At 45.5% G+C, this 25,533-nt stretch overlaps 1 protein-coding gene across 9 annotated transcripts in view; it reads right to left on the bottom strand.

The window, feature by feature from the left end:
- HYDIN (HYDIN axonemal central pair apparatus protein) overlaps positions 1-25,533 on the bottom strand; it is a 335,154-nt gene that overhangs the window by 181,008 nt on the left and 128,613 nt on the right. For all 9 annotated transcript variants that reach the window (XR_005660565.1, XM_029074826.1, XM_039913571.1 and 6 more), the window contains 4 exons: positions 23,507-23,606; positions 17,901-18,019; positions 9,457-9,680; positions 6,146-6,213 (listed from right to left, as the gene is read on the bottom strand). Coding sequence is in view for 8 of the 9 variants with exons in the window: in XM_029074826.1 (XP_028930659.1) it covers positions 6,146-6,213; positions 9,457-9,680; positions 17,901-18,019; positions 23,507-23,606 (511 nt within the window). In the remaining variant the exon portion in view is untranslated. The remainder of the gene's footprint in view (positions 1-6,145; positions 6,214-9,456; positions 9,681-17,900; positions 18,020-23,506; positions 23,607-25,533) is intronic.

The following is a 25,533-nucleotide window of genomic DNA, read 5'->3' as shown; positions in this document are numbered from 1 at the left end:
GAAGTGACTTGCCCACAGTCCCACAGCTGGCAAGTGGCAGAGCTGGGATTCAAACTCGTGACCTCTGACTCCAAAGCCCGGGCTCTTTCCACTGAGCCACGATCTGCTTCTATTCTTCCTCTACGATATTTAATGGACTCACTACTTCGTTTTCACTGTTATCACTACTATCCTGGTATAGACCTTTCATCATCCTTGGACTAGCCTCCTTTAATTAGCCTCCTTTCGGATCTTCCTAAAAATGATAATAATAAGAAGAAAGGTTAAGGGCTTATAAGGTGCCAAGCGCTATATTAAGTGCTGGAGTAGATACAAGATAATCAGGTCAGACACAGTTATTGCCCATCCCACAAGGGGCTCACTGCCTAAGAGGGAGAGAGAACAGGTATTTAATTTGGGAAGCAGCGTGGCTCAGAGGAAAGAGCCTGGGCTTCGGAGTCAGAGGTCACGAGTTCGACTCGCTGCTCTGCCACTTGTCAGCTGTGGGACTGTGGGCAAGTCACTTCATTTCTCTGGGCCTCAGTGACCTCATCTGTAAAATGGGGATTAACTGTGAACCTCACGTGGGACAACCTGATGACCCCGTACCTCCCCCAGCGCTTAGAACAGTGCTCTGCACATAGTAAGCGCTTAACAAATACCAACATTATTGTTATTATTAATCCTTATTCTACAAAGGAGGAAAATGAGGCATAGAGAAATCATACGACTTGCCCAAGGTTGCACAACCGGTAACTGGTGGAGTTGAGATTAGAACCCAGGGCCCCTTACTCCCAGGCTCTTGTCCTATCCACTAGACAACACTGTCACTCCCAGCTTCCAGCCTCTCCATTCTTGTCTACCATATACGTACCTGTACTTTCTCAAATTCCTTTGAAACTCTTCACTCCTCTTCTCAAAAATTTCCCGTGGGTCCCAATTGCTTCCCAAACAGAAGACTAAAAGGTTCAGGGCTTGGCATGGTGATCTCCCTCTTACCCGTCGGCTTTCTTGGCCGGCCACCCCCACCTCCTGACTCTTCTCTTGCAAGCCGCACAGCAGTCGCTGCCTCTCAGTGATCCTCATTCTTCACCACTGGTCGAGGCTTTCCCCCGCCGGAGATGTCCTCTCTCTGAAGCATCACCGAACTACGTTCGTTCGTCCTTTAAAGCCTACCGAGCCACTCTGTCTACAAAACACTCTTCAATTAATTGCTTACTCGGTCCAATCCTTCACGGATTGGGGTCTAAAGCAACGCAGCATGGCCTGGTGAATACAGCACGGGCCTGGAAGACAGGAGGACCTGGGTTCTTGCCCTGGCTCCACCACCTGTCTGCTGCGTGACCTCGCGCAAGACGCTTGACATCCCGGGCCTCGGTTCCCTCATCTCTATAATGAGGATTAAGACTGTGAGCCCCTATGGGGGATGGACTGCGTCCAAGATGATGAGCTCGTATCTACCCCAGTGCTTAGTTCTGTGCCTGCAGACTCGATCTGGCTCAGCATCAAGCGATTTTTTTTTAAATGGTATTTTTTAGGGTCTTTGTTAAGCGCTTCCTATGTTACAGGCACCAAGTGCTGGAGTGGGCCCAAGTTAATCAGGTTGGACACATTCCCCATCCACCAAAGGGCTCACCATCTTAATCCTCATTTTGCAGATGAGTAGGAAACTGAGGCCCAGAGCAGTTACGTGGCTTATCCAAGGTCTCACAGCAGACAACTGGGATTAGAACCCAGGTCCATCTGACTTCCAGATTGTGCTCTATCCACTTATCGGCCTCTCATCTCTCTGGCCGTTCATTCTCAGCCTCCTTCGCGGTTTCCTCCTCACCATCTCATCCCCTAACTGTAGGGGTTCCTCAAGGGTCAGTTCTCGGTCCCCTTCTATTCTCCATCTACACTCACTCCCTCGGTGAACTCATTCGCTCCCATGGCTTCAACTATCATCTCTATGCGGATGACACCCGAATCTACCTCTCCTTCCCTGTTCTCGCTCCCTCCCTCGAGGCTCGCATCTCCTGCTACTTCAGGACATCTCCTCTTAGATGTCCTCCCGCCACCTAAAACTCAGCTTGTCCGAGAGAGAGCTCCTCATCTTCCCTCCCAAGCCCTGACTTCCCCGTCCCTGTGGACGGCACAACCATCCTTCCCGTCTCACAAGCCCGCAACCTCGGTGTCATCCTCGACTCCGCTTCTCTCATTCACCCCACGCATCCGATCCGTCACCAAAGCCTGCCGGTCTCACCTTCGCGACATCGCCAAGATCCGCCCTTTCCTCTCCATCCAAACCGCTATCACGTTAGTGCCATCACTCATCCTACCCCGACTGGGTTACTGCACCAGTCTCCTGTCCCTCCCCGCTTCAGTCCATACTTTACTCCGCTGCCCGGATTATCTTTCTACAGAGACGTTCTGGGCGTGTCACCTCCCCCTCCTCAAAAATCTCCAGTGGTTGCCTATCCACCTCCGTGTCAAACAAAAACTCCTCACCGTTGGCTTCAAAGCTCTCCATCACCTTGCCCCTTCTTACCTCACCTCCCACCTCTCCTTCTCCATCCCAGCCCGCACACTCTGCTCCTCTGGTGCTCACCTTCTCACTGCGCCTCGTCCTCACCTGTCCCGCCGTCGACCCCTGGCCCACGTCCTACCTCTGGCCTGGAACCGCCTCCCTCCTCAGATCTGCCAATCAATCACACTTCTCCCCTTCGAAGCCCTACTGAAGGCTCACCTCCTCCAAGAGGCCTTCCCGGACTAAGCCCCCTTTCCCTCAGCTCTCCCTCCCACTCTGCGTCACCCCGACTCACTCCGTTTGCTCTACCCACCTCTCCCCGCCCCACAGCACCTGTGTATATACGTACGTATCTATAATTCCCCCGACCTTCCCATGACTGGAAAAGGCAGCACCACCCCTACTGTCTCCCAAGCCTGTAACCTTGACGTTATCCTTGACTCCTCTCTCATTCAACCCACATATTCGATCCATCACTATATCCTGGCGGTTCAGCGTTCGCAACACTGCTAAAATCCGTCCTTTCCTCTCCATCCAAACGGTTACCGTGTTAATCCGAGCACTTATCCTACCCCACCTTGATTACTATATCAGCCTTCTTGCTGACCTCCCCGCCTCTCCCCACTCTAGTCCATATTTCACTCCGCTGCCTGGATTATTTTTCTACAAAAACATTTCCCCACTCTTCAAGAAGTGGCCCTTCCACCTCCGCATCAAAGAGAAACTCCTTCCCATCAGCTATAAAGCACTCAATCGCTTTGTCCCCGCCACCTCATCTCGCTACCCTCTTATTACCACCCGGCCCACACGCTCTGCTCCTCTAACCTATTTACTATACCTTGATCTCGTCTACCTCACCACTGACCTCTCGTCCACAACCTACCTCTGGCCCGGAACATCCTCCCTCCTCATATCTGACAGACAATTCCTCTCTCCGCCTTCGAAACCGTACTGACGACACATCTCCTCCAAGAGGCCTTCCCTGACTAAGCCCTCCTTTCCTCTTCTCCCAGTTCCTTCTGTGCCGCCTTGACATGCTCCCTTTATTCCTCCCCCCTCCGAGCTCCTCAGCCCCGATGTAATAATAATAAAAATGGTGCTATTTGTTAAGCGCTTACTATGTGCCAAGCACTGTTCTAAGCACCGGGATAGATACAAGGTCATCAGGTTGTCCCACATGAGGCTCACAGTCTTAATGAACAGATCTGTAATTTATTTACATTAATGTCTATCTCCCCCTCTAGATTGTAAGCTTGTTGTAGACAGGAATGTATCTGTTGTTGCTATAGCGCACTCTCCCAAGCTCTTAGCACAGTGCTTTGCACACAAGAAGCACTCAATAAATACGACTGAATGAATGAATGAATGAATGAATGTACACAGTAAGCGCTCACTGGACTGTGTCCAACCCGATTTGCTTGTAGCTGCCCCAGTGCTTAGCACAGTACCTGGCACATAGTAAAAGCTTCACAAATACCATAATGATTATCATGACTATTATTAGTAAATACGATTGACTTTCCCTCTGCTCCTCCTCCCCTCCCCTTCCCCCCTCTCCCGCCCTCTGCTCTTCCCTCTTCCCCTCCCCTCAGCACTGGGCATATTTGCATACATTATTTATTACCCTATTTATTTTGAGGTGTATATCTCCATGATTCTGTTTATCTTGACGATGTTGCTTTGTTTTGTTCTGTTTTGCTTTGCCGTCTGTCTCCTCCGTTTAGACTGTGAGCCCATCAGTGGGCAGGGATTGTCTCTATCTGTTGCCGAATTGTACATTCCAAGCGCTTAGTACAGTGCTCTGCACACAGTAACCGCTCAAATAATACTATACTGAGTATAAATGCAAAAGGGATGGGGAGCTGCTAAAGCACGAGGTCTAGGGTAACTTCTCCGACTGCCAAATCCTCAGGGTGACACTGTCCCCAACTTGGCTGGTCGTGCCACTCCAGAACTCTTCTTCACTTACTGCTCTCTCACGTAGACCTTCTTCTAACCATCGTTTTGTCAGCTGATGTCAGCTTATCTTCCCCACTGGACTGCAAATAGCCCAAGAGCACGGTCTAGTTTCAACATAACCAAATGCCTAACACAGAGCTCCGCAGACAGTAAGTGCTCAATCAATACCACTGGTTACGAGGCAACTGAGGCAAGTCCCTGAGAGAACTGGGGTTAGAACTCGGAATTCCGGACATTATGGATCGCTAAAGTCTCAGAACATTACTTAATCTGCGGTCCAGGCTCCATCCGCAATCTATCAACGGACCAGAACTAGAAATGGTGGGAAATGTTGATTTTTGAGACCACGTGATAAAATCCCCGACGGCCAAAATGTCAGCAAGAGGCCCATCACCAAGGGCAGGTATAGTCATATTTTAAAAAATAACTAGATATTTAGGAAAGTATTTCTTACTCGAACAAGTCTCATTGGCAAAACTTAATTAGAAAGAAACGAAACGCACGTTTCGTAGGAACCGTTTCTGAAGATCTCCTTTTTTCAGTGGGATCAGTATATGTCAATATTCAGAAGGAAACAAAGCAATGAAAAATAGCCAGGAGAAACACAGAAAAGAGGAAAGAGCTCAAGTAAAGGAATGATCTTCTTAGAAATACTACAGACAGCATGAAAACAAAGAGACGTCTCAGGAATGGAATGATAATATACCTTCAATCAACCCGCCATCGATTTCATATTTAAACTTTAGATCATCTCTCTGAAAACCCTTTTGTGTGACCGAATCTTAATCTGCATTTAAATGGAGCTATTCTGAATGCAGAGACTGCTGAAGCAAAATGTGTCAGCACCTTTGTGCTTTCAGAGGAGGAGGAAGAGAAACCTTAGACTGGAAAGCTATCGGAGCCCACCGCACACCTATTGTTTTCCAACACAGATTGGCAAATGACATTAAGGTGGCAGAGAAGGAGGAATTAGCACTTAACACTGAAGAGAAAGGGATGAACATTTCTGTAATTAAGAATCTTTAGTAACTACCTGGAGAATGCCATATTAAAGCAAACCCAGAAAACATCAGTAGGCAATTCTTTATTTCATGAGTTAACAAAGCAGCAGCTGATCTCTTATATTCCATCTGATTCCCAGTCGGATTGGTAGGTTTCCTAATAACTGTGGTATCTGTTAAGCGCTAACTGCGTGTCCAACACTGCACTAAGCGCCGGGGTGGATACAAGATCACCAGGTCCCACTTGGGGTTCACGGCCTAAGTAGGGGGAAGGAAAAGTACAGACCCCCATTTTGCAGATGTGGGAACAGAGGCATAGAGAAGTTCAGTGACTTGCCCAAGGTCACACAGCAGACAAGTGATGGAGGAAGGATTGGAACCCAGGTCCTCTGATTCCCATTCCCATGCTCTTTCCACTAGTCCACGCTGCCTCTCACTCCACCACTTGCCTGCTGTGTGACCTTGGGCAAGCCTACTCGCTTCTCTGGGCCACGGGTCCCTCATGGGGACTGTGTCCAACCCGGTCCGCCTTGTATCCACCGCAGCGCTTAGTACAGTGCCTGGCACGTACTAAGCACTTAACAAATGCCACAATTACTCTTCTCTCATCTCACTCCAAGATAGGTCTTGTTTGCCAATCACAGCTCTAGATACTGCATAATTCTCACATTAGAGGGCAAAACCCCCATATACTCACCAAAGGACACATCTCCAAAATGCAACGCTGGCACATTGAAATGGAAAGTTGGTCCAATAACACAGCCCCTGGTGGAAGACAGAAAAAGAGGGAAACTGAGGCAGAGCAGTCTAGAGGAAAGAGCATGGGTCTGGGACATGGGAGACCCTGATTCTCATCCTAGTTCAGTCACTTGTCGACTGTGTGACCTTGAGCAAGTCACTTAACTTCTCTGGGCCTCCATTTCCTCATATATAAAGACAAAAATACCCGCTCTTCCTCCCTCTTGGACTGAGAACCCTATATGGGACAGAAACTGTGACCACTTTGATTATCTTCAACTGATTCCAGTACCTAGCACAGAGTTTGGTATAATAATGTTGGTATCTGTTAAGCGCTTACTATGTGCCGAGCAATGTTCTAAACGCTGGGGGAGATACAGGGTCATCAGGTTGTCCCATGTGAGGCTCACAGTCTTGATCCCCATTTTACAGATGAGGGAACTGAGGCCCAGAGAAGTGAAGTGACTTGCCCACAGTCCCCCAGCTGACAAGTGGCAGAGCCGGGATTCGAACTCATGACCTGCGACTCCCAAGCCCGGGCTCTTTCCACTGAGCCACGCTGCTTCTTGGGTACAGAGTAAGCACTTAATAAATCCCACCCATCTCATGATGTGAGGGAAACTAGAAGTTCTCAGCTGTCATTCTCTAGTCTGTAAGCTCGTTAAGGGCAAGGAATGTTTTCTGCCAGCTCTCTTGCACTGTATTCCTGCAAGCGCTTAGTACAGTGCTCTGCACATAATAAGGACTCAATAAATACCATCGATTGAAAGGTTTATTCTTGCATTTACGAGAATATTCAGGGAAAGACGATCTAAGAGTCTCAGGCTACAGGCAAAGAAATCCAAGAGTTTCTAGATGGGTCCTGAGAAGCTCTTACCTCAAGGCAATACTTTGGGATGCCAGAACTGGCGGAAATGATTAAAAAAAAAAAAATCATTTCTACGGAAAGCTATTCTTCCAGTAAAATTTCTGTTCTTGCTTCACCTGGCCTCAAACGTAGGCAAGAACCCACTAAGGTAATAGAAGATTCTATTATTCCTGTTTCTCAATATGAATAAGGGGAAAAAAAACATTTCTGAAAGAGAAGATTGGGAATTTATATGATCATACACTGCGGTTTTTGAAAAATTGAAATTTCCTTATATGACTTGATGAAGCAACTGTTCCCATTACACGTATTTTAAAAACATAAGAAATGCCCTTCCTGGAGAATATGGAGGTTAAGCTTGAATTTCAAGTAGAAGCAGCCGCTTGTAAGGATTTGAACAATGGGAGTTCATAGAGGGGAGATTAGAGAACACCTTATCTCAAATACCCTGGCCACCTCTGGCTGACTCTAACTTGTCCACAGTGCCCAGTCATTAGGTCAGAAGTAAGAAACAAAATGCGCTGTTGCAGCAGAAACCAAAGCCTTAATAAAACTTTAAAAATTGGTATACGAATTTACAGTCTCCTTGTTCAGGGAGGTGGAGTGGAGAAAGAGGCAGAGCAGGGCTAGTAAATCCTGGAAAGTTAAGAAGCCCCAGTTCCAGATGGATTACGGACAGGGAACGTGTCAGTTAATTCAGTCGTATTGGACTCTCCCGAGCGGTCCGGACAGTAGAGAAGCAGCGTGGCTCAGTGGAAAGAGCCCGGGCTTGAGAGTCAGAGGTCGTGCGTTCTCATCCCGGCTCCGCCACTTGTCAGCTCTGTGACCTTGGGCCAGTCACTTAACTTCTCTGTGCCTCAGTCACCTCATCTGTAAAAATGGGGATTAAAGACTGTGAGCCCCACGTGGGACAACCTGATTACCCCGTGTCTACCCCCAGCGCTCAGAACCCAGCGCTTAACAAGTACCAACATGATTATCATTACCCTGCCCGTCATAAGTGCTCAGTAAATTCCACTGACTGACTGATTAAAACAGCAAAGAGGAAGCTAAGCGGTCTGGAGTCTTCCAGATTGGGTTGGGGAGGACCCACCGTCTTCCTACCGCCCAACTCTCTCAACGGGCCTGAGAAAAATAGCATAATTTAGCGGAGAGGAGACAGGATCTTCTATGAGAGGCCACCCCAGTTTTCTTTGCTCCTCAGATGTACGTCCGCTTCAGATCCACTAACTACCAGGCTCATTCTAATGGCCTCCTGGAGACTTCTAGTCCTCGCCGCCGTGAGATAAGCCCTAAACCACAAAGGGCTTGGGTGGGCTTGCTCCTGATTTAGCGTGTCCCAGCCGTTGCTCCCGGTGGCCCACGGTAATCTGGGGTGGGGCGGGAGCCCGGCACCTTGCCCTCTTAGCTCGGCTTCACTCGGGAGATGCGGATTCCTGCTCTCCTTCCACTTAGAACAGGGACTCTGTCTGACCTGATAATCTCCTACCTACCCTGGGGCCTTGTAAAGTGCTTAGCACATAGTAGACGCTTAACAAAGGCCACCATTATTATTTTAGTAGCAGTAATCGTAGTAGAAGTAAGAGGTGAGGCTAATTAGGAAAGAAATGCCACAGGGAGAGAAAGGTCCAGGTTCAAGAAGGGTTTGGATACATTCGGGGTCAAGAGATCCATAAGGGATTACTGGAGGAAGAATAGGAGAGGAAAAGAGAAAAATCAGGGATGATAGATGGAGGAGGTTCATTAAGGAGGGCTGTTCTTCCAAACAATCTGTTTTCACTGTTTATCCTGTGTTTCCCAAGCACGCAGTAAAGTACACCGCACCTAGAGAGGCAGCATGGCTTAGTGGAAAGAGCCCCGACTCGGGAGTCAGAGGTCGTGGGTTCTAATCCCGGCCCCGCCACTTGTCAGCTCTGATGACTTTAGGCAAGTCACTTCACTTCTCTGGGCCTCAGTGACCTCAGCTGTCAAATGGGGATGAAGACTGAGAGCCCCACCTGGGACAACCTGATCACCTTGTATCTACCCCAGTGCTTAGAACAGTGCTTGGCACACAGTAAGCGCTTAACAAATACCAACATTATTATCGTTATTATCATCATTACTGTGAGCCCGTTCTTGTGAGCCCATTGCTGGGTAGGGATTGTCTCTATCTGTTGCCAAACTGTACTTCCCAAGCGCTTAGTACAGTGCTCTGCATACAGTGAGCACTCAATAAATACAATTGAATGAATGAATGAATGAATGAATGAATGAATGAACTGGGTGCTGTGTGAAATTGCCTCGGTTCAACAAATGGGATCTTTATGAAGATTCAATACAAAGTCCAGAGTTGAAATTCAGGAAAGATTTGGTAAAACCCCTCCCTTTTCCAAGGTTTATCCGTCCCAAACGTACATTACCTGATTGTCAATTTCACAGGCTCAGGGGATCCATTCACGTTGAATAGAAAATGTTCTTTAAACTCTCCCAGGATGGCGGAACTGAAGGAAATCTGGATGGCCTGAACCCCACCTGGTTCGATGATGCCTTCATTGGGGTTAAAGGTGAAGCAGGAGCCCAACGCGGTAGACGGAGGGATCAAGTTAAAGAGAGCATCGATGCCTCCCTTGTTTGACAGAATTGCCTAGATATATTAAAAAAAACCAATGATGAAAAGGCAATGCAAGGGGTCTCTCTTCTCAAAAGATTGAACCGATCTGTTCTACACAGGTTGAAATGATCGAGGAGGAGGAGGAGGAAGGAGGAGGAAGAGGAAGGAGGTACTGAGAGCTCACCTCCTCCAGCAGGCCTTCCCAGACCGAGCCCCCCTTTCCCTCTGTTCTTCCCCCTTCCCCTCCCTTCAGCACTGTGCTCATTTGTATATATTATTTATTACCCTATTTATTTTGTTAATGAGGTGTACAGCTCCTCGATTCTATTTATCTTGCCGATGTCTCGTTTTTGTTTTCTTCTCTTTCGCTTTGCCGTCTGTATCCCCCGTTTAGACCGTGAGCCCGTCACTGGGCAGGGATGGACACTCTCTGTTGCCGAACTGTCCATTCCAAGCGCTTACTACAGTGCTGTGCACATAGTAAGCACTCAATAAATACTACTGAGTGAAAGAAGGGAGTAAGGAAGAGGGAGAAGGGGAGGCGTGGTGTATTGGTGTCTGTCTCCACCCCTCTAGACTGTCAACCCATTGTGGGCAGGGAATGTGACTGTTCATTGCTGTATTGTACTCTCCCAAGCGCCTAGTACAGTGCTCTGCACACAGGAAGCGCTCAATAGATACGACTGAATGAACGAATGTGGGCAACCCTAGGGCAAGTCAGCCAGGCTTGGCAGAAGAGGAAGCCGCGAAGGAGGGGCGGATTCAGCCTCGTTCCTCTCTCACCCAACTGACCTGTTGTTGCTGGACACTTGTCCGGCCCTCTGATGCCCCCACAGTGGCCACTCTGGCCCCATTTCCCCCTTTCCACTGAGTATGGATCAACGTCTTTGAGGGGGAAGGTTTTCACCGCAGGACACCCCATCTTATTTAGACACAAATAAACCAAGAGTTGGAGGCCAAAACCGTAATGGTTTTTGTATATTGGTATCATCTGAGCATTTCAATTCCACTGAGGGGGATTAGATCAAAACAGTTCTACCACCTACTCGTTTTCCCCTTCACAATCCTGGCAACTCCTGGATAAAACGGGCTGTAACTCATTGCCTCTCTAATAATAACGGTGGTATTTGTTAATTTGTTAAGCGCTTACTATGTGCAAAGCACTGTTCTGAGCGCTGAGGGGATACAAGGTCATCAGGTTGTCCCACGTGGGGCTCACAGTTTTAATCCCCATTTTTACAGATGAGGTGACTGGGGCACAGAGAAGTTAAGTGACTGGCCCAAGGTCACAGAGATGACAAGCGGCAGAGCCGGGATTCGAACCCATGACCTCTGACTCCCAAGCCCGGGCTCTTTACACTGAGCCACGCTGCTTCTCTAATCTAGTCAGTAAATTCTTTGCGGGCAACCAACTCTTTTGCATTGTACTCTCTCACGCACTTAGGTACAGCTCTCTACACAGAGTAAGAGCTCGATAAATAGGATTAATGTTGGTATTTGTTAAGCGCTTACTATGTGTAGAGCACTGTTCTAAGCGCTGGGGGAGATACAGGGTCATCAGGTTGTCCCACGTGGGGCTCACAATCTTAATCCCCATTTTACAGATGAGGGAACTGAGGCACAGAGAAGTGAAGTGACTCGCCCACAGTCCCACAGCTGACAAGTGGCAGAGCCGGGAGTCGAACCCATGACCTCTGACTCCGAAGCCCAGGCTCTTTCCACTGAGCCACGCTGATTACGTATTCATCTGCTAAGATCAGCAGTGACTAAGGACACCTAGAAGCTATTCAGATGAAACGCAAGTAAGGAAAAGAATAAATCGATGGAGAGAGGCAATAAGGCATCGGCATTAAAAAGGCACAAGGCACAAAATACTTGTTTTAGGAAACACCTTCCACGTCCTATCCTGCCACCGCCTACTTCTCAAAAATGTCTAACGTGATGCATCACCTCATTTAATACTTGTTTAGATCGCTGTGTTTTTGTTTGCTGCTAATGAATGGGGGTGGATTTCTGAGACGACCGTGTATTTCTAGGGGTCTTCTGCTACTCTTGCAGGAACAGTAGATATTTCAAATCAGAAATGAAGCTGTTAAAGACATTATGGAGTAGGGAGCCGAGAACTGAATGTATGATTTCTTTTCCTCTACCATCTAGATGAGCGCTCGGCAAAGCCAAGTTGCTTTTTGAGGTGCAGGAAACTAGTCTTCCCACTGAAGTTTGGGAGATCCAAGCATAGCAGCTTTAACTCCAAGATTAATTGTTTCTACTTTCTCTCTGAGTTCTTTCTACTGCGAAAGCAGGCTCCTAGTCATACAAATGGGGATAAACGCATCCACAAAATGGGGAATAAGACTGTGAGCCCCAAATAAGCTCGCTGGGCCAGGCCTATGGAATCATTGCATTAATTCATGAGAGCAGATTGTGTTTGAATATGAAGGAACTGAATAAATATATTAGAAAAAGGCATTTTCTCATTCTTGGAAAACGTTGTAGACTTCTGGGCAGGGAATGCGTCTGTTTACTGTTATATTGTACTCTCCCAGAAGCTTAGTAGAGTGATCTGCGCACAGTAAGTCCTCGATAAACACGAGTGAATGAACGAATGAATGAACACGGACTGTGTCCAACCTGATTATCTTGTATCTATCCTAGAGCTTAGTTCAGAGCCTGGCACATAGCGCTTCACAAATACCATAGAAAAGCAGCAGAACTGTAGAGTGAGAATGGAAATATCATCAAATTGTAAAAAATACAATAAGAATCGATCGATCAACGGTATTTATTGAGTGCTTACTGTATGCGGAACACTGGACTACGTGCTTGGGAGAGTACCAGACGACAGAGTTGGCAGGCACGCTCACTGCCCACAGTGAGCTTACACGGTCAGAGATGTTCTGCATTTAGAAAAATGTTCTAGTGTATAATGTGCAATCATTTTTCCTCTCTAAGAGTCAAAGGAAATAACAAGTACAGTTGATTCAAAACAACAGCGCACACTTGAGCGATTTATCGTAGGGAAAACGGACAACCATGGATTAATAGAGATAGACCTGAGATAGAAAATACACGAATGAATGGAAAAAGATTAGACTGGACTCTGAAGACACTTTGAACTGAACCTGAAATAGAGTTTTTGTTAAATATGGATGTCGAGGAGTATTCTACATCCGATTTACACAGGTTGCAAATTAAACCAGAACTCTGAATACACAGGGGTAATACTCAAACTACACACTGGAGCTAAAGTTTTGATCATGCCTCCTATAATCTGATAGTGAAATTTCAAGATAAAAATGAAATTATACAATTTAATGGTGACTGGGGAAACAGTGCAGCAATTTGGAGATTACAAACATGCTGAGGGCTTGTGTTAATTAAAAAGAGTCTGTAACTTGCCCAAGAGGGTGCTGCAGATGTTGAAAGATGGGTATTAGGAGGGATCTGAAGGCAAAGGGAAGTTACATATGAGGCATAAAATTAAGTTGAAGAAAAATTACAAACCAGGAATCCGGTCTCGGAAGACCAGGCTATTCATTTTAAAGAGAAAAATTAAAAGATGAGCTTAATATATTAGAAGTGCTATAAAATGGCCAGGCCTATGGAATCATTGCATTAATTCATGAGAGCAGATTGTGTTTGAATATGAAGGAACTGAATAAATATATTAGACAAAGGCATTTTCTCATTCTTGGAAAATGATGTAGACTTCTTCTGGGCAGGGATTGTGTCTACCAACTCGATTGTATTGTACTTGCCCAAGTGCTTTCTACAACATCCTGCACCCATTAAATTTCACTGAATACCACTGATTCATTGAGTGGATGAGGTTTCTGATTAAATGGGAGAGGCCTAGGACTGTCCACTTTAAAGGTCTACTTGGGATTCTGATCTATTCTACTAGAATAACTTCATAAACAAATAATCTCATAAAACTAATAAAATAATTTCATAAACACTCAAAATGCCATTTAGAGATACTGTTTTTTAAGGTTAACATTGGGCTCAGTTCGTTCCTAAAGTTTGCTGCAAATCCTGAAAGACGCGGAAGGTAACCTCATTCACGATACAGGGAATGTGTCTGTTTATTGTTATATTGTACTCTCCCAGGCGCTTAATACAGTGCTCTGCACGTATTAAGCGTTCAATAAATACGATCGAATGAATAAGTGAATATTGATTTGGAGTATATCACTACAGGAACACGACTAGTACGTGGCTCAGTGGAAGGGGCCCGGGCTTGGGAGTCAAAGGTCACGGGTTCAAATCCCAGCTCCGCCGCTTGCCAGCTGTGTGACTTGGGGTAAGTCACTTAACTTCTCTGTGCCTCAGTTACCTCGTCTGTAAAATGGGGATTAAAAACTGTGAGCCCCACATGGGACAACCCGATTGCCTTGTATCCCCCAGCGCTTAGAACAGTGCCTTGTCCATAGTAAGCGCTTAATAAATACCACCATTTATTTTATTTAGTACCACCAGTAAGGTATTCTGAGACTTGGGGAAAAACTAACATCTCAGTGATTGCTTCGATCAGCTAAAAGAAATCCTCATGCAAACATATGTATCACTTTCCTATTTGTCTAGGTCTATGGAAATAGCCATTATGCTCAAAAAAAAAGTAGCATTTGTTTGCAAGTTAAAAAAGTGTCTACTAATGAAATTGCAGAAATTGATCATAAAAGCTAGAAATTTTTTTTGACAAAAAGGTACCCGATTCAACTACATGGCTTACAAAGGCTATTTTTTTTTTTCAATAGTCACAATATCTGCAGGAGCGTTATGCTCTAGGAAGTTCTGAATTATTTCAGACACAATAATTAGGGCACAATGCAACTAAAGGAGGAGTAAGTTTTCATTCTTGTTAAATACAGGAAAAAATACATAGTGGTGATAGAAGGGTTTTTTTAGGGGCCACACTTCAAAAGGATGAAGATGGAGTCTCACATTAAGAGAAAACGGAGGAGCCCGGATTTGAGATTGAAGGACCGAGAGGACCTGCACAGAGGAGTCGATGACGGGATCATGCTGTAATAACAACAACAATAATAATAATAACAGATTTGTTACGCACTTCGTAGTTCAGTGACTTGCTCAAGGTCACACAGCAGGCAGGAGGAGGAGCTGGGTTTAGAATCCAGGTGCCCTGACTCAGACCCACAATCCCTCCGCTAGGCCTAGATGGTGGGTGGGTCGGTCAGTCGTATTTATTGAGCACTGTACTAAGCGCTTGGGAGAGTACAAGACAACAAGGAACAGACACATTCCCTGCCCACAACGAGCTAGAAGGGGAGCCACCCTTTGACTTATACTGGAGTTGGTTGCATAAATCCTCCTGTACACGGGTATATTCTAACACATTATCCAGATTATTTAAGTATATCTTGACGGTAATTAGCTGGGTATTGCAAATCCTCCCCCACTTAGACTGTGAGCCCGTCATCGGGCAGGGATTGTCCCTATCTGTTGCCGAATCGTCCCTTCCAAGCACTTAGTACAGTGCCCTGCACATAGTAAGCGCTCAATAAATACTTTTGAATGAATGAATGAACGTATCTACTGGAAAACAGAGTGCTTCAAAAGAATAAGGAGGCAGGGATGCAGCACATTTTAAGGCAGCATGGCTTAGCGGGTAGAGCTCAGGCCTGGGAGTCAGAAGGAGGTGGGTTCTAATCCCAGCCCCGCCACTTGTCTGCTGTGTGACGTTAGGCCGGTCACTTCACTTCTCTGGGTCTCAGTTACCTCATCTGTAAACTGGAGATTAAGAGTGGGAGCCCCATGGGGGACAAGGACTGTGTCCAACCTGATTATCTTGTATCTACGCCAGCGCTGAGAAAAGTGCTTGGCACAGAGTAAGCACTTAACAAATACCGTAATTACCAACTATTATTAAAGCACATGTGTAGTCATCACCTTTGTTAGCCAGCTTTAGCCTCACAGAACCCAAATATCCTTAATCTAAGAGAAATACTTTCTCTGACGACCTGGACTCGGACATCGGGACGACACACCGAAAACAGTAATAAATGAAATTTAGCTGAGATGGGTCACAGAGAGGTTATGTAGCAGGTCTAGAAATTGAGTCACGAATTAAGTATAATAACATAAAGAATACATACCAAAAATAATCACGTAGTGGTGCCCGTTTTCTGCAATTACACATATTTATATGACTACCTGAAGACTGCTTAGGTTTTGAGAAATGTAAAATGTTTTGACTGCAAATTATTGAGAAGCAGTGAGGCCTAGTGGAAGGAGCAGAGGCTTAGGAGTCAGGGGACCTGGGTTCTAATCCTGGCTCTGCCACACCTGCTGTGTGAACTTGGGCACGTCACTTAATTTTTCTGTGCCTCAGTTATCTGATCTGTAAAACAGAGATTAAAACTGTAAGCCCCAAGTGGCACAAGGACTGTGTCCAACCTAATTAGCTTGTACCTACTCCAGCACAGAATACAGTGCCTGGCACATAGTAAGCACTTAAGAAATACCATAAAAGTATTAAAAATATAGAGGTATGAGATATTTCAAAAATAGTAGGTTGGGTAAAAGACAACCAGTATCTGTGGATTGGGGAACACTGAATCTATCAGCAAACTGGGAACTGACTTGCCTGTATAAGATGGGAACATTTATTTTTTTTAGTAATTGATTACTATTTAAGGTTTATAGAAATTGCCAAACTGAGCGGTATTAACCAATCAAACTGAAGCACTCCAATTAATCTATTTTCACAAGGTATCAGTATTCCCTTTTTGCTAGGACTGATTAAAAGCCACAAATCAGAAGCACAGAGTTTGAGGACTTTGCCTTGGAATATGACTTTGTACATGTCACTTCCAGTGCAAGATACTTTCCATCAAATGGATGAATAGAAATAATTAAGTGGTCAGTAAAAATTTCAGAATCCCTTTTTGGCATTATTCAATTACTTTAGCAAGGGGCTATCCATCAGCAAAGCTTTTATTTGGAAGGAAGTCAGATCTAGACTTTCAGTACATTTGAAATCAATCAACTGTACTTACTGAGTGCCTACTTTGGGCGGAACACTGTACTAAGCACTTGGGAGAGTATAGTAGATACAGGAAACTAGAGAGGACGTTTTAACTGACACTGGATGACAAGAAAGCAAAAGGAAAAGCTCTGTCAAGGCAGGTGCTCTCAGTTTGCCTAAAATAAAGGATGAAGAGGCTGGAAGGTTCAATAGAAAATATGAATCAAGCAATGGAATTTATTGAGCACTTACTGTGCACAGAGGGTAAGAGTGTTCTTATGAGGAAATGAGGTCAAAAATGACTAAGATTTAAACAGGGATGAAGACCTCTACAGACAGAAAAGAAACCATTTACAACTGCTTCCAGGTGAGAAGAATAAAAGAAGGCAGGCCTTCACTGTTTGGAAAAACCTGGATTCAAGGGCTATGCATAAGAATCTCCTATAAAATGCCGGAGAACAAGTGAGAACGAAAGGATTAACACTAATATTCCTGGAGAGACAAAAGGGGAAGGGCAAGATACTTTAAGACAGTCACTTATACTTAGGAAAAATCCTGAGAGATTAAGTGAAGCAAGTTTAAAGACGGCATATCCGGCCCTTTTTAGCAGCCATATCCCTGCGGACTCGGGAGGTCGGTCGATCGATCGATCGTATTTACTGAGTGCTTATTACATAGAAAACACTAAGCACCGGGAGAGGATCCTCACCCTAGGTCATACCAGGGGTCTTCCCAGAATCCAAGTCATCCTCCTTCTGGTGAAAAGCAGCGGCTGCTGGAGCAGATGACAGGAGAAAACTGCCGCTACGCTACAGTGCTTCAGGGTACAAAGCAAAGCAGGGCTCCTTCTGCTGCTTACTCCCTTCCCTTCACCGACTACCCATCACCCCTTCCCATGGCTGTCTCCTTTACAGTGCTTTGAACCCACCCAGGGAATAATAATGTTGGTATCTGTTAAGCGCTTACTATGTGCAGCGCACTCTTCTAAGCGCTGGGGGAGATACAGGGTCATCAGGTCGTCCCACGTGAGGCTCACAGTTAATCCCCCTTTTGTAGATGAGGTAACTGAGGCACAGAGAAGTGAAGTGACTCGCCCACAGTCACACAGCTGACAAGTGGCAGAGCCGGGAGTCGAACCCATGACCTCTGACTCCGAAGGGAATGTCCCGGGCTATCTGGGGGGAAACGGTTACTACCAATTATGACAAAGGATTTTGCAGAAATAAAAGGGCCGGGCAAAGGGCAGAACCATCCCAGTTGCTCACCTCATAACTGTGCCTCGACCCCACGAAGGCCTTCCCAATATCCAACATGTCAAAGTTGAAGACGGTTTTAGGCCCCATTCCTTCTCCTTTGATGCGGAGGGGCAGCCGGGCCTCACGGCCTGTGGAAATAATTCACATCTTATTAGGCAAATCGATTCCGGGGGTCGTTACTTTCCCAGGAATCCAAAGATGCTTACATGAGCTCCGGAGAATGAACGGAGGGACTTACAATTTTCCCAGGGCTGAAGATTTATCTTATCTCCAGGAAACAGAAGCGAAGTCAATATCTAATCTTTGGGAAAGTCACTATGCCAGCTTGAGGTGACAATTTTCCAGAAGAAAGGTGATTGGCTGTACATTTTTCGAACCTGATATTTATCAAGGATTACCAAGTCTCTTCTCAGGAAAAGAACTGCTCTGAATTACCCACCTACCAGTCCAGATCCACTTCATTAAACTGAGAACTCTAGAAAAGCCCTGGGATGGAAAATAGTTCTCGATGTTCCTAACTTGGAATAATTTCTCTCTGCATGGCATCTTCTACTCTCAAGCCCAAAACACCCTTGCCAACATATATTCGTGTTCACAACTAGCAGCCTTAAAATCTCTGAATCCTTACTGTGGAATCGCCACTAACTTTTGCCATCAAGGAAATATTATTTTACAGGAAAGATCTTGTTAATAGTAATAAAAATGACCCAAGTGAGAACTTCATCGTAGAAAAGAGAGAGACATTAATAGCACATGGCTATGGGATTTTCTTTAGATATAGTAAGCACTGACAGAACTTTTCGTAATTTTATCAACTTCTTTTATTAATAATAATAATAATAATAATGTTGGTATTTGTTAAGCACTTACTACGTGCCGAGCACTGTTCTAAGCGCTGGGGGAGATACAGGGTAATCAGGTTGTCCCACGTCAGGCTCACAGTCAATCCCCATTTTACAGATGAGGTCACTGAGGCCCAGAGAAGTGAAGTGACTTAACCACAGTCACACAGCTGACAAGTGGCAGAGGCGGGAGTCGAACCCATGACCTCTGACTCCGAAGCCCGGGCTCTTTCCACTGAGCCACGCTGCTTATTAAGGCTTCACCTGAATGTATTACGCTTTCTGCTGGATTTGCTCAGATACCTCGCACTCTGGTGCTATGTAAACTCAGCATTACTATTAGACAAAAATGAAGATCATCTGGATTCTCTTTATATAGCAATGCCAAGATTGGACCATACTTAGAACATTATGCCTTGCCTAGGAAAAGACAGACCTTTATTTATTTATTATTATCGAGTTATCTTTATTTATATGGGTCGACCCCATATCCACAATTTATTTATTTATATTAATGTCTGTCACCCCTCCAGATGGCAAGCTCATTGTGGGAGGGCAACACGTCTATCAACTCTGTTGTACTGTACTCTCCCAAGCACTTAGCTCAGTGATCTGCACACAGTAATACAATTGATTGATTAATTGGTCTGAAGATAGAATTGAACAGATTCTCCAGTCAGGCTCACTGCCAAAGGCCCTAATTACTTCATGATCTGCTCCACACCAAATTGCAAATGCAAAACCCACTTCTACCCAAAATAAAAAAAACTCACCCCCAAAATTAAAAACACCATTATAGTAGACGAGAGAGACATCAAAGAGACACTGGATGATTAAAAAAAAGGAAGAGATGTGCTTGCAAACTCTAACGAAAGAATCCTAAATTTTAACTGCAAGAATAAGGATCAGGGTTATATTCAAATTCAGATGGTTAAACAGGTTCCTCACTAGACTGCAAGCTCCTAGAGGGCAGGGATTTTGTCCATCAACCCTATTCAACTGCACTCTCCCAAGCATTTAGTACGGTGCTCTGCACACGGTAAGTGCTCAATAAACACCACTGGTTGATTGACAAGGAGATTGAGGAATCTCTTCCTACCAGCCTTTAAAAATAAGATAGAATTTCATCTCTCTGGAGTGGTTTCAATATGATTCTCCCCCGAAAGCAGGGGAGGACAAACTACAAGTCCCTTCAGGGTCCCTTGTGACTCAATGATTCCCTGATTTATGGGTATAAATAGGGACCTGCACTTAAACTGCAGCCCACAAGTTCATAAAATGCCTGCAGTTGAGAATTTGTCTTCTAAACTCTAACACGGCTAATCTTAGCTGCTGCCCAGTAATGTGTAGAAAATAGATAAATGTGCTCAGCCAAGCGAATCGCGCCACGGGCAGCTATGGAACATGGGTTGTCTCTTCAAGCCTCCACCCCGTGTCACCGTATGCCAGCTGCAAAAATGCATTTATTGCTCGTCTGCACGGTGAAAAGGAGCAGGAGAGGATTAATTCCCAGCCCAGGGCCAGGCACGAACCCAGCCACCGCCAGGTGCCGGGGCGATCCAGTTCAGCTCCAGGGAGCGCGAAAAATCTAGGCCTTGCTGAGACAACCTGAGGGAGAAAAAGCCTGAAAAGGAGCCAACATCCTTCTTTCTTTCCAGCCAGGCCCAGTCCTGAACCAAGGGGCTGGGGTGGGGGGTTGGGGGGAAGGTGGTGGAGACAGCAGACTGCTTTGCCCCCCAAATCTTTTCCCACCCAGAGTCATTAGCTGCTCTGGGAAAGTCTGGTGACACATGGATCCAAAACCATTAATGCTATCTGCAACACGCCAATCCCATTAAACGTCGGATTGGCACCCTATGGTTGCTTTTCCCTGTTTGATTTCGAATCCAGGCTCTGTCGCTTGTCAGCTGTGTGACTGTGGGCAAGTCACTTCACTTCTCTGTGCCTCAGTGACCTCATCTGTAAAATGGGGATTAAGACTGTGAGCCTCACATGAGACAACCTGATTACCCTGTATCTACCCCAGAGCTTAGAACAGTGCTCTGCACATAGCAAGCGCTTCACAAATACCAACGTTGATTAGACTGTAAGCCCGTCAGAGGGCAGGGACTGTCTCTGTTACCGATTTGTACATTCCAAGTGCTTAGTACAGTGCTCTGCACATAGTAAGCGCTCAATAAATACTATTGAATGAATGAATTAAAAAAACATTTAGAAAAAAAACCACCAAAAAAACCCCGGAATCTTCTCAAAGAAAATTTCTTCCAAAAACATGAAGCGCTAGAGCCAGTAGGTCAACAATATTTACTGAATATCCTCCAGTTACACAGCACTGAACTAAGCATCTTAAGAAATTATAAAGAACAAACTAGACATGGATTGAAAGGAGGCGAAAGGGACCTTGTAAATTTATGAATTTCCTTCGCTCTTTGCTTTTTCCTGGATGATGGCTCCAAAGAGACACCTTATTGGTGCGGCATGAAAGTTCCACAGTGACCCCAAAACATAGGCTGTATTAGGGAGGAGAAGTTATATAGCAAGGAATTCCTTAGTTCTTCAGTTGCTTCAGCGGGAACAGCTTTTATTCCCTTCTTTAACCCAATATTACAGGATTGTTACTGACTCTTGCAGCTGGCAGAAATGGAGATAACTTGTTCATTTTAATCTTAAGTAATTACATGGAATTTATCAAGTGAATACTTTATAATTTCAGTGTAAATAAAGGACTTCCCTGACAGTTGTATCCTTTAACTCAATAGTACCAAAATCAAACGAACATGTTAAGCAGTCAGAAAATTATATGAATTAGCTTATCCAGGTTGCACGTGATCTCTGCAACTGGAATGATCGATAACAACTGCCGTGTAACCCTTATGGGTGTGATGTCGGATTGGAGCCAAAAACGTGAACAGCAGTGGAAATCTGTCCTAAACAGAGTTATGTCGTAACTCTGAGAAGCCAGGCTGGGCTGGAAATCCAACCATTTCTGCTCCTTTTCTCCTATATCTGTCCATATTTAATAATATTAATAATAATGTTGGTATTTGTTAAGCGCTTACTATGTGCAGAGCACTGTTCTAAGCGCTGGGGGAGATACAGGGTCATCAGGTCGCCCCACGTGAGGCTCACAGTTAATCCCCATTTTACAGATGAGGTCACTGAGGCCCAGAGAAGTGAAGTGACTCGCCCACAGTCACACAGCTGGCAAGTGGCAGAGCCGGGAGTCGAACCCATGACCTCTGACTCCGCAGCCCAGGCTCTTTCCACTGAGCCACGCTGCTTCCCAATTTCCAATTTGTTTCTTGGCACTACATTTAGCAACCTCTTGTAGACTATAAGCTCCCTGTGGAGAAGGACCGTGATTACCAGCTCTGTTGTATTACACGACTGTAGGCTTGTTGTGGGCAGGCAAAGCGTCTACCGAATCTGCTACAGTACACTTTCCCACATGCTTAGTACAGTGCTTTGCAGACAGTAAACACTCAATGAATACCACTGATTGATTCATTCATTCGATCATATTTATTGAGCGCTCACTGTGTGCAGAGCGCTGTACTAAGTGCTTGGGACAGGACGACACCACAACAAACGGACACATTCCCTGTCCACGACGAGTTTACAGACTAGAGGGGGAGAGAGACAATTAATCTAAATAAATAAATGAGAGATACGTACGTAGGTGCTGTGGGGCTTGGGGGGGAGAGGGGGATACAGGGAGCAAGGTAGGGTGACGCGGAAGGGAGAGAGAGAAGAGGAAAGGGAGGCTGAGTGAGGGAAGGCCTCTTGGAGGAGGTTGTTTTCAATAAGGCTTTAAAGGAGGGGGTGAGTAACGGTCTGTCAGATTTGAGGAGGGAAGGCGTTCCAGGCCAGAGGGAGGACACGGGCGAGGGGTCGGCGGTGAGATAGACGAGATCGAGGTACAGTGAGAAGCCCAGCGTTAAAGGAGGAAAACGTGCGGGCTGGGTTGTAGTAGGAGAGTAATAATAATAATGTTTGGGATTTGTTAAGCGCTTACTATGTGCAGAGCACTGTTCTAAGCGCCGGGGGAGATACAGGGTCATCAGGTTGTCCCCCGTGAGGCTCACAATCAATCCCCATTTTACAGATGAGGGCACTGAGGCCCAGAGAAGTTAAGTGACTTGCCCCCAGTCACACAGCTGACAAGTGGCAGAGCTGGGAGAGCGAGTCGAGGTAGGAGGGAGCAAGGAGATGGAGTGTTTTCAAATCAATGGTGAGGAGTTTGCGGTGAGATAGACGAGATCAAGGTCCGGTGAGAAGCTCAGCGCTAAAGGAGGAAAGCGTGCGGGCTGGGTTGTAGTAGGAGAGTAGCGAGTTGAGGTAGAAGGAAGCAAGGAGATGGAGTGTTTTCAAATCAATGGTGAGGAGTTTTTGTTTAATAATGTTGGTATTTGTTAAGCACTTACTATGTGCAAAGCACCGTTCTAAGCGCTGGGGTAGATACAGGGTCATCAGGTCGTCCCACGTGAGGCTCACAGTTAATCCCCATTTTACAGATGAGGGAACTGAGGCACAGAGAAGTTGAGTGACTTGCCCACAGTCACACAGCTGACAAGGGGCAGAGCCGGGAGTCGAACCCATGACCTCCGGATCCCCAGCCCGGGCTCTTTCCACTGAGCCACGCTGCTGAGGTGGATGTGGGCAACCACTGGAGTTTCTTGAGGAGTGGGGAAACGTGGCCTAAACATCTGATTGATTGATTGATTGATTGAATGAGCCAATAGAGTTTACATCCTGGGTGGAGAAGTTCTGTACCTGAAATGTTACAGTAAACTGTTTGTTGATAGATCTTGGCTTCTCGAGGATTAAAAATCACATTGACTTCCGCTGTGGAATTGGGCCAAACGTCTCCTTCCTAAAAGAACAATATTTTTAAAAAGACTTGATTAAAAGTCCACTTCAAAGTTTTCTCAATATTTTATTGTCCTTTTTACAAACTAAACATAGCAGTAACTAAATGGGAAAACCAAATTTGAATAGCTTTATCGATAAAACTAGTTCTATCAGAAAGCCCTTGATTTGTTTTCCAGTATTAATATACTGAACCTGGAAAGACAAAAACAACAACAAATTTATCTTAATATTCTGCATTAAAGACAAAAAATAAAGCAATCTCTGAATAGTCTGTCTTTTTCTAATGATTACTTGAAGACAAAGGAGAATCACCCAGTATCTCCGTTAAAAGCTCTTATGCTAAGCTCCACGCTTAGTAAGCGCTCAATAAATACCATCGATTGACTGCTATTGATCTCTCTCGTCTTCGGAGATGATGGCAATGACTGCAAAATCTTAACCATGCATGCAAATGGGACTGAAAAGGCCAATGTTGGGTCAGTAATCTCTTCTGCACTGTGGATGAGAAAGGCTACACAGTAAACCCCCAGTAAATACCCCGTAAAAATTAAATCCACCCGCAGAACCTCTGTGTAGGTACATTCAGCTGCATTTCACCCTGACATTACTGCATTGCTAACTATTTTATTCTTGTTCTTCCTCCTCTTCCCACTAGCAGTAAATAATTGTTATCTATCTTCGCCATTAGAATGAAAGCTCCTCGGGGACAGGGAGCGTGATTTGTTTCTATTATACTGCGCTCTGCATTGGGTAGGCACTCAACAAAAGCACTGATTGATTGAGGTACAAGAGAGCAAACACCTGCAGATGTCAAATGGTGGGAAGATAATAATGTTGGTATTTGTTAAGCGCTTACTATGTGCCGAGCACTGTTCTAAGTGCTGGGGGAGATACAGGGTCATCAGGTGGTCCCACGTGAGGCTCACAGCTAATCCATATTTTCCAGATGAGGTCACTGAGGCCCAGAGAAGTGAAGTGACTTGCCCACAGTCACACAGCTGACAGGTGGCAGAGCCGGGAGTCGAACTCATGACCTCTGACTCCAGAGCCCAGGCTCTTTTCCACTGAGCCACGCTGCCCGTGGTGTTTATAAAGATGAAGATGTTTATAGAGAGTCACCCTGCCCCAATCACTACTCATCAGCTGTCACAGATTTGCTCGTGGAATGAGCTTTTCTTTGCCCTTTCTCCCACACGCCTCACCATCTCTCACTTTTGACTCTCCTGCTTCTGATCCGTTGACTCTAAGCTGTAAGCTCACTGTGGGCAGGGAACGTGTTTATCGACTCCGTGATACTGTACTTTTCCAGTCATTTAATACAGTGCTCTGCACAGAGTAAGAGCTCAATAAATACCATCGATTGACTGAACATGGCTTTTTTTCCCTGTCGGAATGACCCGACCCTCTTGGTTTTCCCCACCCTAAGAGGCATTCTCTAGTCCTCCATCTATCTTATCAAAACTTTTAGGTTTACTTATTCGGATTTTTACCAATTTTGTGTTTCCTTGCCTTCTCCATTAGATCATAAACTATTTGAGGTTTGGGAGTGTACCTTACACTTCTCCTGAATTCCCCCCAACCAGCTGGTAGGCACTTCTATACTGCGGATGAATATCTTCCAGTAAGGCTCAGGGCAGAAGATAATTCTGGGACCTTGTTTTGAAGCCCCAAAACAATCTTGCTAAGTGACGGACGCCTGCAGAAATCCATAATTGAGAAGCAGCGTGGCTCAGTGGAAAGAGGCCGGGCTTGGGAGTCAGAGGTCATGAGTTCGACTCCCGGCTCTGCCACTTGTCAGCTGTGTGACTGCGGGCGAGTCAATTCACTTCTCTGTGCCTCAGTTCCCTCATCTGGAAAATGGGGATTAACTGTGAGCCTTACGTGGGATAACCTGATGACCCTGTATCTACCCCAGCGCTTAGAAGAGT

This window comes from Ornithorhynchus anatinus, chromosome 11 (genome assembly GCF_004115215.2).
Source record: "Ornithorhynchus anatinus isolate Pmale09 chromosome 11, mOrnAna1.pri.v4, whole genome shotgun sequence".
Lineage (NCBI taxonomy): Eukaryota > Metazoa > Chordata > Mammalia > Monotremata > Ornithorhynchidae > Ornithorhynchus > Ornithorhynchus anatinus.
This window is presented reverse-complemented; position numbering and strand designations above follow the sequence as displayed.